General features: G+C 38.6%; 1 protein-coding gene across 2 annotated transcripts in view; it reads right to left on the bottom strand.

Annotated features, from left to right (window-relative positions):
• Positions 1-20,024, bottom strand: part of MLLT3 (MLLT3 super elongation complex subunit) — a 258,133-nt gene that overhangs the window by 11,505 nt on the left and 226,604 nt on the right. For both annotated transcript variants that reach the window (XM_029201787.1, XM_029201788.1), the window contains exons 6-8: positions 8,187-8,262; positions 6,278-6,407; positions 3,600-3,699 (exon numbers count right to left, since the gene is read on the bottom strand). In XM_029201787.1, the coding sequence (XP_029057620.1) occupies positions 3,600-3,699; positions 6,278-6,407; positions 8,187-8,262 (306 nt within the window). The remainder of the gene's footprint in view (positions 1-3,599; positions 3,700-6,277; positions 6,408-8,186; positions 8,263-20,024) is intronic.

Below are 20,024 nucleotides of genomic sequence, written 5' to 3'. Positions count from 1 at the left end.
AAAAAACAGTGCCTGCCTGCCTTGTGCATTAGAAAATGGAATTTTGTTCCCATCATATCCCACCCCAGAATGCCCCCCCTCCATTCCAGGCCCCCAAGTCATTGCCCTCTGGGGGCCAAGTGACTGAGAACTCTCTATTTGCCATATAGAGCTGTTAACTAGGTTGAGAGAGTTCCACCACCTTCTCTTCAAAGCAGAAAATAGAACATTCAGGGCGCTGAAGTCCCACCCTACACATTCCGTGAGTGCTACAGCACAGAAGGCCCAAATACACTGAAATCCTAGTTTCTTTCTTCTGAAGCTGCAGTGGCAGGAACAAAAGCCCCGGGTGTCAGTGATCCGCCTCGAGTTACTGAGTGGCTGCCCAGAGAGGGCTCAGTTAATCTTCCTGCTTTGATCTCTCCCTGCTCCAAAATAAACAGCTTTGTCAAAACCTCATTCTGAGAGCTGAGCCATGCTGAAGACAATTGTTTTATTTATGATCATTTCTTATCTTTAAGGAAACGACTCCAGAATAGAAAAGTACGGCACCTTGTCTTCCACGGGCTGAATTCAAACCAGTTTAACTGGATAGACTCTTTTATTTCATTCAACATGCCTTGCAGGCTGATAAGTGATTTATCATATTCTGAATATTAACTCAGGTCCCATGGATCGCTTCCTTCCTTTAAGGCCCCCTCACCTCCCTCCCTTCTACACTTTCAGCCAAAAAGGATCTGGAATTTTTATTTTGTTTGAAATTCACATAACAAGGTTTGAAGTTAAAAAAAAAAAAAACAAAAAACTTTGGTTAAAATGGCACGGCACTATTATTTCCTATTAAGCTGTATGGGAAGAAAAAGCCACCCAGACTGCTGAGATGCACCATTTATGCACGTGGTAGTCTCTGAAAATAGAACTGTGATGAGTTGCACTTCTCTCCTTAATCTGAGGATATGGCTTGAGAGTCAAAATTTCAAGATTATTATTTTTCTGTATTCCTTTGTGAGGACTGACAACTCAATTATTCAGCAGATGGATTCTCTACTGATGGGTCTTTCATGTTAATGATCACTAGTAGCTCCTAACAATACTCAGGTTAATTACTTGCTTTGTTGACATGTGGCTCTCTCTCTGCTCACTTTTTTCCAAGAGTTAGAAAATGTTTGACTCAATTAGCACTTTCTCTCTTCCCTAGTCCCTAGAAGACTGAGAAAAGGTAAGGAAAACACAGCTTTGTCTGATAATTTACAGAAACTTGAGAGGCCATTATCAACCTACAGACAGAGAACAGCCAAGGGATATGGAAGAAGAAAACTCAAGAGTCTTCCCATGTCACAGTTTGGCCTTCCCAGTATGTTCTCATCTATTTTATGTGAAATTTCAGATCATCATCATCATCACTATCACACACACACACACACACACACGACTAAAAAACACACTCCAGTTCTAAGACATAGGTCCAAGGAGGAAAGCACCCTGTGGTACATTTATTTCCTACCCTAAACTAGTTAAAAGTGAAAGCATATGGACCTCCTTATTATGCTTATAGGTGTATGGAGAAAATGACATATAACTGAGTATTCCTGACAGATTGATGATTCACATGTGTGAAGCTACATCTGTCAAATAAGCATATGCCAAGGAACTAGTGGTATGCTATTTAATTGGATAAAGTAATTTTTACCCTTTCTAGATAGATGATACCATTTATTTTTGTTTTCATTCTGCTAGACAGGTTAATAAAAAAAAAAGTCTGACAAAGACTCTAAACCTTTCCCTGAAACCAGGGCCAGCTCAAGACTGCCCGTCAGGAAGGGATTAGGGGCAGTTCTGTCTGCAGGGCAAGATGGGGGCTTGTTGGAGCTGCATTTATTTAGCAAGCATAGTCTTAACTCTGACTGGAAAATATGCTGAAGGAGACTACTGTGGGGTACAAAAGCACACCCTAATGCCCTTCACTCCTGGCACTGCCACTGCCCAGGAAGTACCCTAATTTTAATGTACCACCCACTGGAAGCAGAAATTAGGCCTATATAGGTTTAAACTGGATATAAAAATATATTCGAGGTCTGAATGCTATTCTTTTGCCAGCTCATACTGAAGCACACACTTATAAATATAAGAAACCCAAGTAATCTAGTTTAGCCAGCCCCGGGCTCTTCTCAACTGAGTGGCAGTGATGGTTATACCCATTGCCCTCACTTTCCCCTGAAACACCTGACTTGGAGCCACACTGGAGGTGAAAGCTGGCTGGGCCAAGGGCATGGCTGGCACTGGAGGTGGGGAAGCACATGGACTTCGGGGAGTTAGGATAAGGAAGAAGAATGCACACCTCCTTGAATGGCCAGTCTGTAATGGATGATGAGGTTGGGCCTGCAGTCACAAAGAAATTGCAGTTGAACTGTAACTGGTGAGGTAAAGAACACTGATATTATTTCTACTTAATAATGCAGGCTTTAAGTTGTAGATAAACTTTATAAATGAGGAATTTTAAATTTTGAGAGATTTTTGCTTATGCTTTACACAAAATTTAAAATGAAAAAGGCTTCGGCTATAAAATCACAGTTTCCCCATAAAACAAAGATCACAAATTCAAGGGCAAGTGTATTTAAAATCACAGGTAGGACACCTGTGAAACAGAATAATTTTACAAAACCACATTTCCTTTATTCTCAAGTTAACATTCATACAGTAACTTGAATTAAGCAATTATTGTAGAGGTCATGTGGAATCTGTCTAAACAAAGAAATAAGAATAACATGGTAATAGAGTATCAACTCAATGCATAATGACGGTTTTACAATACTTGAAAATAGCTTATTTTAGCAAGTATTTAAAATAATCATTTGTTTAACAAAAGCTCTTCATCACAGCTTTTGAAGTTCTGCCTAGACCTTATCCAAATAACTATATTCTGAGTTGATCATCAAATTCACAAGCTTTCCTTTACCTTGATTTATAACAGCAATGATAATGACCACTGTTTACTGTGTATTTTATAAACTATTCCTTACAATCCCAAGTGATAATCCTTTTTCCTGGATGAGCACACAGAGGCAGAACACCTATAATAATAACCATCTATCATCAACTGTTTGCCAAGAAGGTATGAACAATGCCGCATGCCCTTTACATATATTTTTTGTCATCCTCCCAGTAACCAGCAAGGTAGATATTAATATCCCCATTTACAAATGAGGAAACTGAGGATAAGTTAAAAGTTATTTTCCCACTAATAAATTACTGTAAATTAGTAAAACAAAGAACCAGGCTTTATATTAGCTCCAAAAGTCATATTCTTTCTTATTCACTTACCAGCCTACTTACAACTGAGGGGGAAAATATACAGAAATCAGGAATAAATGAGCAACACTTTTTGTCACCATCCCGTCCTGCATCTAATTAATTAACCCATCCAATGGAACATACTTTTCATGACAACAGAAGTTCTTTTACCCTAACTATGTTTACTCCTAAGGCTGTAGATTCCCACTTATTTGCTATCAAGAGGGACTTTGTTTAAAACTCAAGGGGTGAAAAGTTTTGCATGCTTAGTAAAAATGATCAACCTCTAGTTCTGCAGAATCTTGAGAAGTGCAAACCCAGCAACTTACCTGGTTGTTGTTGGTTTTTAATAAGGGTGGTGGCGGTTCGTGATGTAGGGGTGAGGAAGCAGAACTGCTTTCACTATCACTGCCATCACTTAAGCTAACTCTGAAAAGAAACAGAAAAGTCATATGCGTCATTACAGACAGTTCCTGAAATATCCAAAGAATTAAGCGCAGAGAGTAAGGAATCCAAACACTAGTCACTGTGAACTTGTCTTAACTCATATAACCGCTACCACGTATTGGTGTTTTACTTTATATCTGGAATAGGGTCAAGTGTTTTATCCACTACTTCTCATTTACTAATCCCCATTTCACAGATGAGGAAACTGAGACCTAGAAAGACTAGGCCACTCACCTAGCGTCACAGAGGTAAGAGTGGAGGTTATAGGATTCAAACCCAAGCAATGGGACCTGAAGCTGGTGCCCAGCCAGTATATCTTACTGGCTTCATTTATTCATTCATCTCCCTGTTCCAGCTCCATCCACCTACTATCATAAGCATGTCACCCAAGCTTGCAGGTTAGCAAAATTAGACAGTTCACAGGTTACTACCTTTTCCTCCTTTCCCCCAGCCTATTTGCTACAGGTGAAATTTTTACAAATATGGCTAAAATACAGGCTGCAGGAATGGAAATAACTGCTAAGAAGAATGCAGACTAGAGCCCTGCAGGACTGACAGCTCAGGGTGACATCTGAGGATGGGATGTGTGAAGCCCAATACGATAGACCCATCACCAATCATTTCCATAGTGTAATGATGCAAAGCTGACCCTAGTTCTGATACAACAATTCACTGTAAATACACCACAGCAACATGAAGAGACAGCACGTTTGGGATAACTGCTTTAGAAAAATACAATATCTTTCAACAATGAAAGACAATAAAAATATCACCTCCTCCCCAATTTTTTCCTTTTCAGAACAAAATGGAGTTTTCTTTTAGCCAGAATAGGAGATATTTCTTCATTCTACTCTGTTGAATGTATGCCCTCTTTTAGAAATACCCTTCAGTGTTTGCTCCCTCTTCTTGGTTATATAGTAACCTAATATAATATTCTTCTCAGAAACAGAAGATGCTTTAGAAATCAGGATAGTTTTTCTTTTGCTCTAAATAGGCAATCACATTCCAGCTCTATAATATATTCAGAGAGACAAGATACAATACAGGAAATGAAAAGGATACACTGAGACATCCTTTTAGCAAAAACTGATGGAACTTGTTTTTCTTAACTAAATTGCATTAATGAAGTGTTCAGTTGAAGCACTGCTTTAAAATGCTTCTTGACTGAAGTGGAGGCTGAGTATTTAAACTGATTAAACAGTTGAGACTTCACAAGTGCAATGAAGATCAAACGTTATGCTGGTGGGGACTGTGCTAACAGCACATGTCAGGAGGGGAGAAAAGCCTTTCCAACAACTGTGCGTCACATCGGCCAACTCACAAACGTGTATCATCTGACCCGTATTGATTCAGGGGATGGGGCAGGAAGGGGGCAGGCCCCAGCTCATCACAGAATATGGAGATCTTCTATGTAACAATAACTTGGGAAAGTGTCTAAGTAAATGTCTAAGCGTCATGCATTTTTCACCAGCTACATGTAAGAGCAGCCAGTGGTCAGGATGTTGGTTGTTATAAAGACGCTCCTCACCTACAAGTTTCAGTCCATTTTTAGGTTTTTTTTGCCCTATCAGTTTCCTTCTTGTCAGATTAAAGACTTCTAAAGGGAAATATTATAAGGCCAAGGCCATAAGTTTCCTTATTTTCTCCTATTTAAAAGGAATACAGATGGGTGAGTTTGGGAGACAAGGCGGAGAAAGAGATATTGAGTACGGCCATAAGGAAGAATCGCTGAGAGATTTGACAGGGCATATACTCTACGGAGCCTCTTCTCAAAGGACACAAAGGAATCACCAATTAGCAACATATGGTCTGTCCAGTATGGGTTAAGATCGCATTCTTTATAGGAATTTTAGGGTAACAGATAATGGGAAAAGATTTAACGCAATAATTATAAATGTAATTTTTAAGTTCAAATGGATCCATACTTTTTCTACTCAAAACGCATTAAAGTAAGCATGCCTATTTGTTTTCCTCATGATAAAGAAATAAAATCCTCAAGGCAATTTCAAGTTGACTATTAATTATAAGTGACATGAATTACCATCTTATAATGTAGAATTATGCCTCACCGCATTAAAGCTACTTAAGGAACCTAACTGTCAGCACACTTAAAAGGAATTTATTTTCTGGAAAACACACAGGTGATCCTAGTTTTACTTAGGTCACACACATAATGTATTGAAGCCAATTATGCATTTTTAACTACAAACAGCAAACACATTTCCTCAGATTCTGAGCTACCTACAGCAATGGATCTACACAAATTCTTCAAATGAAAGCAGAGTTAATTTCAGCAGCCAGTCCTGCCACCTTGGCATTTACTTTGAAGAGCAAAGACTTCTAATAGGACTTCTTCCCTATAAAATTTATGGAGGAAAAGCCTCTCCTTTCTGAGAAAAAAGAATAAATAGTTCCCTGGAGAAGTTGCGTCAGCATGCCAAGGTACTGCAACTTAAAAAATGAATGTGACCATTTACTGCCATTGTTTTTGGTGTTGCACACAGGGAACCTCATTTTGGTGTTCCATTACAGGGAACCTCATTCCTTCCAAGACACTCACCTGCGACTTCGGCTGCCTCCTCTATTTACAGGTCTCTCCATTTCGGAGTCATTGTCATTATCCTCTGCCTCATCTGATTCTTCCTCATTGTCATCAGAATGCAGATCTTTCATTATAGACCTTAAAGGACCTGAGTAATGACAACGAAACACAGGCAATCAAACACACTTAGCCACATCAGACAGAGAGGAATGCTCACCAGCACAGAGCACTGGTTAAAAATTACCACTATCATATATATTTATACAATTTACATGACAAATTTGGTAGTTTCTGGAATGCAACCTCTGCCAAAACACTATTGCTTTCAAAACAGATGCCCGAAAATGTTCTTTAGAAAATCTCTATTTCCTAGGGGTTTTTTTCTATGCATTTTTCTTCCTTAAGAAAAATCACACCTAAAAAGAAAGCTCTGTTAGTAAATTGAATGTTTTGTTAGGTTAATCCGTGTATTGAAAAGTTGAGACTAATAAATCACCATGGTTGTAACTTGTTCTTAGCAGTGCAGCCCTTGTGTGGTAGTTTTTGATCTGTTAAGGTTTAGCTGTTCCTTTTATTTCAAGGTCAATTTCAGGTCAAGCAAGCATTTCAGTCAAGTTCAGATTATAAAGTATTTCAATTCCACGGTGTAATGTCCTATCTCTGATTTTGTATTGATCTTGGACACAAGGTCTTGTTGCAACAATTCTGTGTAGCCAATTTTATTTTACTTTTTAAGAAATTCCTGGCAAAATACTGGCATGTATTTACATAAATAAGACCATGTAATAAATCAGGTGCCCAGAATATTCAAAAGAGTATCCAGTATTAGATGGAAGAGAAAAATCAATTCAGATTATTCTAGAATTGAAAAAACAAACAAACAAACAAAAAAATGCATAGTGTGGCTTATTTTCGTCGTACTACTCTAAATGTGATGAAAACAAAATAGATATTTCTGATCTTAACAGAAGAGACTGTAAAGGCAATCAAGAAAGTGAGAGAGGCATTTTCATTCTGGATTAGCCAATTCCTAAAGTCTAATCTGTGACAGGACTATCTGAGCTATCATTAACTCACTTCTAAAGTAAGTATTGACTCTCTGTAATCTCACATTCTGCAAAACCCAAATTTCTCTGCTTTTGTAATGGGCCTTTATCTTTGGAAGTCAGTGGAACAAAAACTCTGAACACCCAAAATGAACAGTGTCTTATTTTTTGCTGGAAGCTTAGCCTTAGCCTGAACACACACAACAGTTTAATCCTTTTCAAAACATACAAGGCCATCAGGAATTCAGCGTGGTCATGAAAAAGGCAATGTGTGACCTGATGCTCAGAAACAAATTATTTCTTGACACTATCTCACTTTTCATGTTAAAAAAAACAAACAGAAAAAAGGAGCCCACATTTGAAGAGTTTCCACACATGAAAAAGTGGAACATATATTTAGTTAATGTTCCAGTTAAAATTTTTTTATTAAATTTCTTTATTTTGAGTTGAGTAGAAGAAAATATATTTTAAAGACAGCAAATTAACACTCACCAAAGAAAAAGGTCTACTAATCTGTAGAAAAATAATAAAATGAAAGATGTCCAGGAGGGAGACTAAAAACCTATTTCTCTCTGTCAAAGTCTCTCAAGTCCAGCTTTCGCTATTGTATTTCCTTTGGGAACTCCCTGGAATGGGCTGTGTCTATAATCCCTTTGTAAAATGGGACTCTGACGGCAGGGACTGGAAAAAGGGGAATTTCTAAAGGTTGGCCTCATACAACAGAACAATACTCAAGTGCATTCCTAGGGGAAATAAACACAACTGCATAAAAGCCAAGTTATCATTCAAATAATAAAACAGTAGAAAATAGGCCATAAATCAACTCATTAAGATGTTATATGAGAAAAATGTCTCCTAGTTGGCCCAGGAGATGTGGATACCTTGTTGCCTGGTCTGGGACGGTGTGAAGCTGGAGCTGGAGCTGGAGCTGGAACTGGCAGGACTGGGTTGTTCAGACTTGAAAGAAGAAAAAGTTATCATCAATAAATGTACAGGACACTACATGTCTAAAATTAAAACCACTATTTTTGCTCAAACATATTTTACCCCACAGAAACAGTCTGACACTGTGTAAGAAAAATGACTGTAAATTGCCTTATGTCGAAAACCCTAACACAGAGTCAGTGTCCTTTTCATTTTGCCCATCATATTTTTATTAGATGCAGAAACAAGTATAAAAACTTAGGGATAAAGAGGGAAACACCTGGGTGTGATAGGAGGCAAGAACCTGGCTTTGATTCCACTCCTATGTTTATTGCTATCCGGATCTCTTTCTGAAAGATACCTTGATTACCCTTTCTGCAATGTTTGATTGACTCAACTGGTTAAAACATAGTGGTAATGAGGCCAAGGTCATTAGTTCAATCACATTATGAGCCAGTTAATTTCACTCTGGTCCAAGGCCATGACCCAACCCTAACCCCATTTATCCAGTTCACAAATAGGAGACCTGGCCAAGTCCTACAAATGAGTCAGGGGAAAATGTTCCCACTACTTAAAAAAACAAAAAACAAAAATAAAAAAAAACACCCTTTTAATTCCACAGCACACTGATGCAGGGAAAGAGCATCACATACACACCCCACTCTCTTACTCTCAATGCATTCCCTTCATCCTTCAGTACCCAGGATAAATTTCCACATCCTCCTTGACCCATCAACTCAGAGTTCTCGTCCTTCCCCAAACCCACTGAAAATATGGATCATCTGCTTAGAAGATATGCAGTAGTATCGTTCTACCTCCGACGTGTATGTCTTTTCTTTCTAGTAGCCTGCAAGCACTTGAAAAAGCAAGGATTGGGGCATTTGTCTTGTGCTGCTTGTTATTCCCTCATACTCAGCAACATGCATTGCATACAGCAGGCGCTCTATCTGTGACTGGCGGCACATTAGGCCCTCTGGTCCACCATCTGCCAGTTTTTGTTTTTTGTTTTTTTTGCGGTACGCGGGCCTCTCACTGTTGTGGCCTCTCCCATTGTGGAGCACAGGCTCCGGACGCGCAGGCTCAGAGGCCATGGCTCATGGGCCCAGCCGCCCCGCGGCATTTGGGATCTTCCCGGACCGGGGCACGAACCCGTGTCCCATGCATCGGCAGGCAGACTCTCAACCACTGCGCCACCAGGGAAGCCCTGTCTGCCAGTTTTTATGAGACTTTATAGTAGGTAAAGATGGGAAGAGAAAACACATGGACAGAACTGTGCAGAGAAATTGATCATGCCATCCACACATTTGAATTTTACATATTTAAGGCCCAATTTAGTCTAAAATAACAATGTTGATAAAATTGGTTGAAAGAGTGGACCATTTCTATTCCATTTTTAATGTGCTCATAGTTTCAACTACATACTCATGTTTTGGTTTTCTTAATTAATTTATTTCTGGCTGCGTTGGGTCTTCGTTGCTGCACCCAGGCTTTCTCTAGTTGCAGCCAGTGGGGGCTACTCTTTGTTGCGGTGCGCGGGCTTCTCATTGCGGTGGCTTCTCTTGCTGTGGAGCACGGGCTCTAGGTGCATGGGCTTCAGTAGCTGTGGCACATGGGCTCAACAGTTGTGGCCTGCAGGCTAAAGCGCAGGTTCAGTAGTTGTGGCACATGGGCTCAGTAGTTGTGTCTCGTGGGCCCTAGAGCACAGGCTCAGTAGTTGTGGCGCACGGGCTTAGTTGCTCCGCGGCATGTGGGATCTTCCTGAACCAGGGCTCGAACCCATGTCCCCTGCATTGGCAGGCGGATTCTTAACCACTGCGCCACCAGGAAAGTCCCCATACTCATGTTATCTGAGAAACATTTGAGGTCTTCTCATAGACAGGAAACATCTTTCTAGTTTGCTCAGTGGGTGACCACGTTTATCACGGCCACGTGGAGGACAAACAAACAGCACAATCAGAAGCCACTCCATGAAGGTGAGAATCTCAGTTCAGCTCGTATTACAGTTTCTCACCCCTGATTTTTTCATCTCCCATCTCAGCACTGAACCCACTACTCCCCCCTCTCCAAGCAACACCAAGCTCCACAGACTCAGACACAAGGAAGCACTTTCAGGCATTCCTAATGCACACTTCACATCCCCAGGCTGGATAGGAAAACAGGTGTCAGTAATCTACCACTCACCCTGCAGGAAAAGAGCCAGACGGGATCTCTAATGAGCAGCAGGCGGCCCACCAACCCATCACCACAGCAAGATTTCCTTGAGATTTGCAGTACAATGTCCTACACATTGCTGTTTGCGGCCCACAAAGGAGAGCTGGTGGACAAGGACAGAGGCCTGTGGGAGGTACTCTTCATTTCTGTCAAGTGGCTTTTCCACTGTCCAGTCACTATGGTGAGTCACACAACTGAAAGGGCACGCAGTCAGCAGCAACGTGCAATGCCCAGCTGCAAAACATTTCTCCCGTGGTCCACAGAGCACTCCCTTTCCTCTCGAAGTTGCTCTTTTCAGCCATGAAAAGCGTCTGCAAACGGTATTATTTTGATAGCTCTGGAAACCATTTGGGAGCCAAAAAAGAGGTTTCCTTACAGTGAGCAGAGAGAGCTCTAATCCCCATCCTGCCTGGCCAGTACGCGTCGTCGCATTGGACTTTAAAGGAGCTGTTCTGCCAGAGCTATTTGCTGAGAGTGACATTGATTAGGATCAAGAGGATGGTGGCCATCTCTCCAACTACCCCATGCTAAATGTGACCCATCTGTCTCAAGCATCATGCCAATGCCCGAACCAAATCTGGAGGCAGCCTTCTTTTAGTTTCTTAATCATAAACAAGGTTAATAATGCCACAGTTGCTAACCATCATAATAATGCCATAGTTTGCTAACTGGAAAACAGTAAAAAAATGCAACACAACAGGAGAAAAAGGCTTTCCATGCAATGTTTATCATTAACACCCTGACTCTTCCACCAAACATTCGAGCAGGCTTACAGTAGAAGACATATTCATTCAATGAGAATATTAAAACGGAAAGTTGAAAGCAACAGAAGTGGATGGAGGAGGATAAAATGTTGAATGATGGGCAGAAAATTCCAATGTCCAGGAAGCTTTATGCAATCAGGACAATGACTTGTAGAATTTGAGAGCTGAGGAGACCTTTGAGATGATTGAAAGGAGTGATTCTCATACTTTCTTGAGCATTAGAGAATCAACCGGAAGACTTGTTAAAATGCAGACCCACCCAGGGTTTCTGATTCTCTAAGTCTGGGATAGTGATGAGAAACTGGATCTCCTACAAGTTCCTAGGTGATGCTGATGCTGCTGTTTTGAGGGTCAACCAGACTTTTGAGAACCACTGACCAAAGATTCAGAAATTCATAGCTGTGAATTTTCATCAGAATCAGCTGGGTGGATTCTACACATGAGGAGATTCTGATTCAATGTTTGGTGGGGTGGGGTGTGGATGCCAGCCATGTTTATATTTTAAAAGTTCAACAAATGATATTAATGAACACCACTGATATTAAGTTGATCACTTCTCTTTTTATACAGGCAAAAAACATGTTTTTGAAAGAATCTTAATTTTAAGAAAGCGTAAGAGTTTGCATCATGAGAAAAAATAGAAACTTACTGCTCTATCCAGAGATAGTATCCCTGCCTACTCTTCCAAGTATTTGGCAAGAAAGCACCCTGACAGAACATGGTTACCAGTAAATAAAAACATTTATGAAGCATGTACAATTGTGTTTTGGTGGATGGACCTTAAACTAACCTAAGCTGACCAGGACAAAATTCAACTAGATGTTAACTGCTCAAAAAGCCACTCTGCTACTAGATGAGGCTGACACAGCCCTAGATTTTATCAAGTCCAACAAAACAGAGCTGCAGCTCACTTTGTTTGTATTTTTCAAAAAACAAATCAGATTTACCCCCAAAAAATACAAGTCAAGGATGACTATATAAACGAGGTAAGGTTGTGTGCTTTACAAAAATATTCACCACAAACAGGGCTAGATTAAGATTTTTTTTTGTTTTTTGTACGCGGTCCTCTCACTGTTGTGGCCTCTCCCGTTGCAGAGCACAGGCTCTGGACGCGAAGGTCCAGCGGCCATGGCTCACGGGCCCAGACGCTCTGCGGCACGCGGGATCCTCCCAGACCAGGGCACGAACCCGCATCCTCTGCGTCGGCAGGCGGACTCTCAACCACTTCGCCACCAGGGAAGCCCTAGATTAAGATTTGTATAGGCCCTAAGGATTGAAGAGATTATGGTATCTTCCTTTTCCCTCCCTAGGTATGCCAAAAACTAAGTGCAGGGAATTCCAATGAGGTTCTGAATTTTCCCTTAATTTAAGACTTGTTTTTGAATATCAAAATTCTCCTCACTAAAAAAAATTTTTTGCTTCTTTTTGCTGATGCCCTAAGCACGTGTTTAGCTGATTTACTGAGTAATCACACACTAGACATGAAGTTTCTTTAAATGGTGTGCTCCACAGTGACAAAACTATAGGCTTAAGAATCTCAAATCTATTGCTCACTAATATATGTTTTTTTGCTCACTAATATATGTTTTTGGAAAGAACGCTTCAGCATTAGTTTCCTCATAGAGTGAGGGCACTGAACCTCACGTGGAAGCGATAATGTTAAGTTGATATAACAAAGTAAAAACTCCTAGCCCACTGCTGTTACAATGGCAGCTAACCAATACTTAGTTGCTCCTATTATTTACAATAGATCACAAATTCCTCTACTGCCTAAAATAAGATATATCTTTACTACCAAAACAATGGGCCTACCAAGATTTGCAATGCAATCTTCAACATTAAATGGCTATGCAAAATCATTTTGTAATGGATTTTCTACAGAGGATTATTTTTGTCCAAGACAAATAAGAAAAACTGCATGTTTATAACTCCTAGAAGTGCTGCAAACAAAAACACCTGTCAAGGCAGGTCACATGACAGGACTTATAAAATCTGCCATTGTTCCTTAAACTGGGAGCAGACTTCCTCCTTAGGTAATCAGAAGGCAGAATTTCCATCTTTTCTAATGGGCAACTATATTTATGAACAAAACTTCAACTTGATCTTTAAAAAAATAAAAATAAAGAAAAGGGGGGAGAATTATATATACCTTTCTTCAGGAGAAAGTAAGAGAATACCGTGTAACTAGTTAAATTATTTTAGACACATTGCTACCTTTTTTTCCACAAATTTCTATTTTGTTTAGAAAATGAAAACACATACCCTGTGATAAAGATCATCTTTTCTTTGCACAAATATTCAGAAAGACTGTGTCAAGGATGAGTACTAATCAAAGAAGAAAATACAAATGTCATACACTTTTAAAAGACTAATTCATGATGGATATTAACTAAATTTATGTAGCAATCATTTCACAATACATTCATGTATCCAATCATTATGTTATATACCTTAAACTAATACAATGTTATATGTCAATTATATCTCAACAAAACTGAAAGAAAGAGACTACCTTGGACTTCCCTAGTGGCACAGTGGATGGGAGTCCCCCTGACAATGCAGGGGACACGGGTTCAATCCCTGGTTTGGGAGGATCCCACATGCTGCTCGAGCAACTAAGCCCACGAGCCACAACTGCTGAGCTGGTGTGCCACAACTGCCCGCACGCCTGGAGCCTCTGCTCTGCAGCGGGAGAGAACACTGCAGTGGGAGGTCTGTGTGCCGCAGTGAGGAGTGGTCCCCGCTCGCCGTGGCTGGGGAGGGCCCATGTGCAGCAGCGAAGACCCATCGCAGCCAGGAATGGATAAATAAATAAATGAATTTATAAGAAAAAAAAAAAGAGAGACTACATCATTTAGTTTCTTTACTATAAAGAAACTGAAGGTAATCCAACTCAACTTTCAAATATACATTTGATTTTAAAGAAAAATGACCTATAACATCCATTCTATACAATTGTATAAATGTTCTTCATCCTATGAACACACTCTTACCAATTTCTGTTAATAGGTAATATATTGTGATAGCTATGTCAATTAAAGGTAAGAAGTTAAGCAAGGAAATAAGTATTAAAAGTTATAAAATAACACTTAAATTTAACAAGGTCAACGCAAGAGTGAATTGTCAAAAGGCTAGAAACAAGAGAACTTTTATTTTCATTTGGTTTTACATTAATAACTCAAAATAAACATGCTAAAAGAACAAAACCTTATATAGAATGGTATATGAGAATAAGATTGGAAAAATCAGTCAATAACTCTAACCTCTTAATGTATCTTTGTGTAGCTCTATCATAGTCTTTATTTCGTATGATCTGCCATGAGAAAGGCAAGTAAGTTCTATGGACTACATGTGCCCCTGCCCCAAGAAATCGTATATTGAAGTCCTAACCCCCATGTGATGGTATTTAGAGATGCAGTCTTTGCGAGTAATCAGGTTTAGATGAAGTCATAAGGGTGGGGCTCTCATGATGGGATTAGTGCCCTTATTTAGACAAGACACCAGAGAACTTGCTTCCTCCGTCACCCCTCCCATGTGAAGACACAGTGAGAAGGTGGCCAGCTGCAAGCCAAAAAAAAGAACCCTCACAGGGAAACCAAATCAGCCAGCACCTTGATTTTGGATTTCCCAGCGTCCATAAATAAATATATAAATAAATTCCTGTTACTTAAACTACCCAGTCTATGGTACCTTGTTATGGCAGCCAGAGCTGACTAAAATAGAACACATTTTTTAATCTCCATTTTACTGATGATGAAACTGAAGCAAAATAAAATCAAGTGGCCAGTGGGTAATATTAAGTGACCAATGAGATGGTACAGAAAAACCCAAACGAACGTTTTGGCCAGCCCAATAGGTGGATTACAACCAAGTTTTGTGACTTCTAATCCAGTGCTCACTCTACTACACCTACTGACCTTGAAAAAGTGCTATCAATTTAAAGCAGGGTCCTGAACACACTAACACCCTTTTATAACACTAGTGTCAGGGAACAAAGTTTTCTATGTCACTGTGAAACTGAATATTCTTCTGTCTAAGGGACATCTTGTGATCAGCACCCAAAGCAAACCAGTGGTAAGACAAAACACTTCATCTCTGGGTCTGAGTGTGTCTGTATCAACTGCTTCTAACATTCGTCCAATCAATACTACAATGTATTTTGGCTACTCGCCTCTCTAGTACAGTAAGTTTTGTTTTTTAATAAAAAAGCAAGTTAGTTTCTCCTCTGAATTTTCCTGATCCTCTGGACATTGGCAGTGATCAAGAGGACCAGCAAGCACATCAGGCAACACACTACAATCATTTATTTTATTTGCCTTCAAGGGTTATCTACTCTCTTTTCCCAACCCTTCTATACAATTGCCATAAACTCCAGGGGTAAAAACAAACAAACAAAAAAAACAGAAATACAAAACAGAATTCATGCTTTAAGTAACCTGTCAACAACTCTTTCTTTGAAAACAAGGTTTAATGGAGAAAGGACACTGGAATAGGAAGCTGGAACCATTATTGCTAATTACTCAGGTCTGTGACCACACGGAAGAAACCACATCTCCCTCTGGCAAATCCTCTCCATTTGTAAGTATTATGACAACTTGAGTGAACCTGATGTTACATTATAATTGTATTTAGTCTCTTGGGCCCTTGTATTATCAAAAGCTATTGTTATACCCATCATTTGCCTGTAAAAGAGCAAGATCCTAAGACTTACCCTCCCCACTGGTTAGCAAAAGAGCAAAGATCTTTATTTCTGTTATATTTTCAATTTACAGACAAAATTATGCTGGGTGCCAAGATAATTGGCTTTATATTGAGGTGCCTCTGTTTTTACAATTGCGTTTGCTTTCTTCGTTATTACCGTCATCTTCACTATTATTAAATGCTGTCATCATTTTGTACTCCCTGTCTGAGAACACAAAATCCCATTAGGAAACGAAATGGCCTTGGGGAACAAGGGTCTATAAATCTTTCCATAAGACCCTTTTCCACACTTAGGGATGGCTATAATTTTCTTTTAGCTTCCTCTCTTTTAAACAGAGGAGCCTCAAGTCTTTTATCTCTCATCACCAGTTGTACTTTGAAGGCTGCTACTGACTATTGTGGCCAGAACATGTGATCTTTCAAAAAAAATCCAGTTGCTGCAAGACGGTGCATGTGCCAGATGTGTTCTGAAAATTGCTCACTTGTTAAGAGCTTTAGGAATGAGAAATCATCTGGAAACAGACCATTTACAGTTGTACCACCTATAAGCATGTTACTATTCCTTGAGCAAAGACTGTGCACACAGAAGTTGAGTTTCACAACTGGCCATTAAATATACCACTTGGTTGTAATGTTAGAGACTTATCTTTTAACTGGTCTCTTTTTCTCTTTCGTGTGTTTTGAGGGCAGAGGAAGAAGAAAGTTACAAGTGAGAGGGTTTAGAGCTGTAATGCCTCACAAAAGAGAAATAGGAAGAAAAAGAGTTTCCTGATAGAACTGCCCCATAATTAACTGCTACTGAAGCTGACCAATGAACATCAAAACACCGCTGCTCATCAGTTAACAATAAGATCCCTTAACTGTTGTCAGAACTACTATTCAGTTACTTGTGAAATAACCCACCTGTGTAGCTCACAAGACACTTGAAATAATGAAAAAGTATTAGTGGATTCTCACTCTATATAAGGGCAGTGTTGAATTGAACAAAGTCCTAAAAGTACGTTATATGTGGTTATAACTCTCAGTTTGGGATTATAAAATTTTAAATATTAAAGTAAATTAAACAGAATAAATTCAGAGTATCAAAAACATGGCAATTAATTGAAATGAAGTAAAACACAGATACATGTAAAGAGATCTTGACAAGATATTTAACTGCATTTCCTTATTAATTTTAGACCTTTTTAAAAATGGCTTACTTAAAAATGGTCATAGAGTATTTGACTGACACCAATAGAATCTTTATAGACTTACACAAATGTCAAGGAGTTTTATTAATTTTAATCTTTCGAGTATCTTAGAGAATTTTCCCCATTAAATGTGAAGCTTAGATTTACTACCACAGCAGCAGCATCAAGAGTTCATTTTATTTGCTAAATCCTTATTTCCATGGTACTTGGACTTCCAAAATAGCCAAAACCCACTGGGAAGAAAGTTTTGATTGAAAACTAACCAATCATCATCAGGTTAAAAATGCAACACTTCTCATGATCAGTCTAGACAACAAAGATTGTTAATAGTTGCAAGGACTGTTTCTTTACAAGCCTTGTATCTTCCTAATTAGAATAACAGTGCATTTTTCAGGTAACATACTGGAGCCCTTTCTTCTGGATGAGAGGGCTTCAAAGTTCCTTGGGTGTGGATATGCACATATATGTTCACAAAGATGTGTGTAAGGTCCACAGGGGTAAAAGAAAATAGAACCTTTACTCATGTTTATTTTCTGTCTTTTCCTTTTAAATTTTCAAATTTTTGTATATGCTTTCTTGTATATAACATGTTAATATGGCTATTACTATATGTATAATTTAGAAATATACATATATAGGGGATACATGTTTGCTAAAACAAATGAGTTAAAAGTCTATAGATAATTATCAGTTTTAATTCTGTAATTTACCTGCTCAAATCTTAATTACATGACATAGATTTCAAATTCCGGAGTGACGTGTGCTAAACATATAAGGCAGCATCATTAAAATTTACTCAGGAACTGTCCAGATTTTTGTACTTTATGCTCAAAATTGACTTTAGAGCTTAAAATTTTAATTTTTAAGTCAAACAAAAATACTTTAACAGAGCTCCTTAACAAATAAGAGGTAACACAAACTTATTTAAAAGATAAAGTGCACATACATTTTCTTAAAATAATAGCCCGACAAAAAATACTTTACAAAACCTCCTTCTCCCCTGAAATTTGAAATTCATTGCGGCTCTACTTGAAACTCTCATTTTACAGTGTGTGCTGAAATTTAAGTTACACGATTTATTAAGTGAAACTGAAAAGTTTATAAACAGTCTAACATCTAAATATGTTATACTTGCATTCACTTCTATTAAAATGTTAAATACTAACAAAATGTTTATAAAAATAAAACTATTTTTAAAAATTCCCTTCTATCTTAATGAAAATAAACTAAAATAGTAAAAACACAGCACATTTAAGAGACTGTTCTCATGTGAAAACATTAGGAGGTGAATTTTTTGTTCTCAATGTACCCCCTTAAAAAACGTGGTATTTAGAATCAACACATTCCCTATTAGTAATATTAGATTCTTGTCAAGAGTAGGAGGAATGTTACTGCTTATAAGGCTCTAAAGGAACCTACATTTCCATGCATACATCTTATATAAGCCTAACAGTTGCTTTTCTTCATAAATCAATCTATTGTTGCACTTCATAATGAGAAGGCAGATTTACTGCCTTTTACCGCCTTTTCTCACCATCAGAAAGATGCCTATTTGGGTAATAGAACATTTCTCTTCTTCAAGGGTGTTTGCCATTAGGGAGGCAGGGGCAAGAACCTTTAACATCTGCTCCCTTCAAGTGAATGACACCTCTAGTTCTCACAGCCGGAATGCTGAAAAGCAAACACCGGTACATTGATAAAAATTCTCTAACTTGAAAAAGCACAACACTTGAAATACACTGAAGACATACACATCTCTAAAACACGCATTTGGGATTTGAGGGTTATACTGTAAAAACGGTAAAACATATCATTTTGATTGCTAACATTATAATGCAAATGCCATGAAATCATCATCGTAGTTAGAACAATAGGAGTTTCGAATAAAGACCTTTGATTCCATCATCTTGAATTTTCTCTAACTCTGAAAACAAACCTAAAGTACCGGCAAGTAAGACTTTAACCATTTGTCATCTCAGTATTGTGTGGTAATAACAAAAGAGTTTATAATATAGCCTTACATTCTTCTGTTTTTATTTACTTAATTTATTCTTCCCTCAGGGAGAAATACTGAAGAATTGTAAACTTTAGACTTCAATTTAGACAAGAGAAAGGCACTTGTCAGCATCTAATTCCTAACCATCTGCCTTTTAAAAATACACAAACATGTACTCACCCACTCACTCTAGTTAGGCTAAACATTCTTAGCAAGTAAGTAGATCTTGATGGATCTAAACAGAAGTTTCAGCAATCATAGTTCTACTTTTGGAAACACAGCTATCTTTAAACAGGCATCGTGATTCCTACTAGCAAATGCAATCGACCATAAATTAAAAGCAAACAGACACCATCCAAAACAAGTAAATAAAGTGAGGCAGGTATTGGAGTCAAGGGAGAACCTCCATTTTTGAGGAAAACTAAATTATGTCTTCTGTCCATGAATATGGAGTATTGCCTAGTGAGCTAACACTTGTTGTTACTTTGGGCTATCTTTTGTCACTTAAGCAATGCTTTCTGACAGTTTTACAGGCTGTTATCCCAAGGACTTCAGTATTTATGGCCTTTATTCACTTGGGCTTTCTGCTCTCATCCACTGATTACTAATCACTAAATAGATTTTTTTTTTTTATGGGACTGAAATTAGCTCAAAAGATGTCCTTCGACAATGGCAGCTCAGGACAGTATCGGCTAAAGGTCTTCCACGGCCTCCTCCTTGCTCTCCTCAATTTTCTCTTCCTTACAGACAAGTTAATGAGGGTTCAGATCCACGCTGTTCAATTAGATCAACAGCACAAGTGATTTACAACATTCTTAGAGCATGGTTTAGAACCGTTTGTGAATTGATCCTCAGAAGCTCATTCAATTTCAATACCTCAAGGATGATTTAAAGACCTAAACTTGTTTTTAATCTTCATGAAACAAGAGCATT

Source organism: Monodon monoceros, unplaced genomic scaffold (assembly GCF_005190385.1).
Source record: "Monodon monoceros isolate NGI ecotype Baffin Bay Population unplaced genomic scaffold, NGI_Narwhal_1 Super_Scaffold_5, whole genome shotgun sequence".
NCBI lineage: Eukaryota > Metazoa > Chordata > Mammalia > Artiodactyla > Monodontidae > Monodon > Monodon monoceros.
The sequence above is the reverse complement of the archived record's forward strand: the minus strand, read 5'-3'. Positions and strand labels throughout refer to the sequence as shown.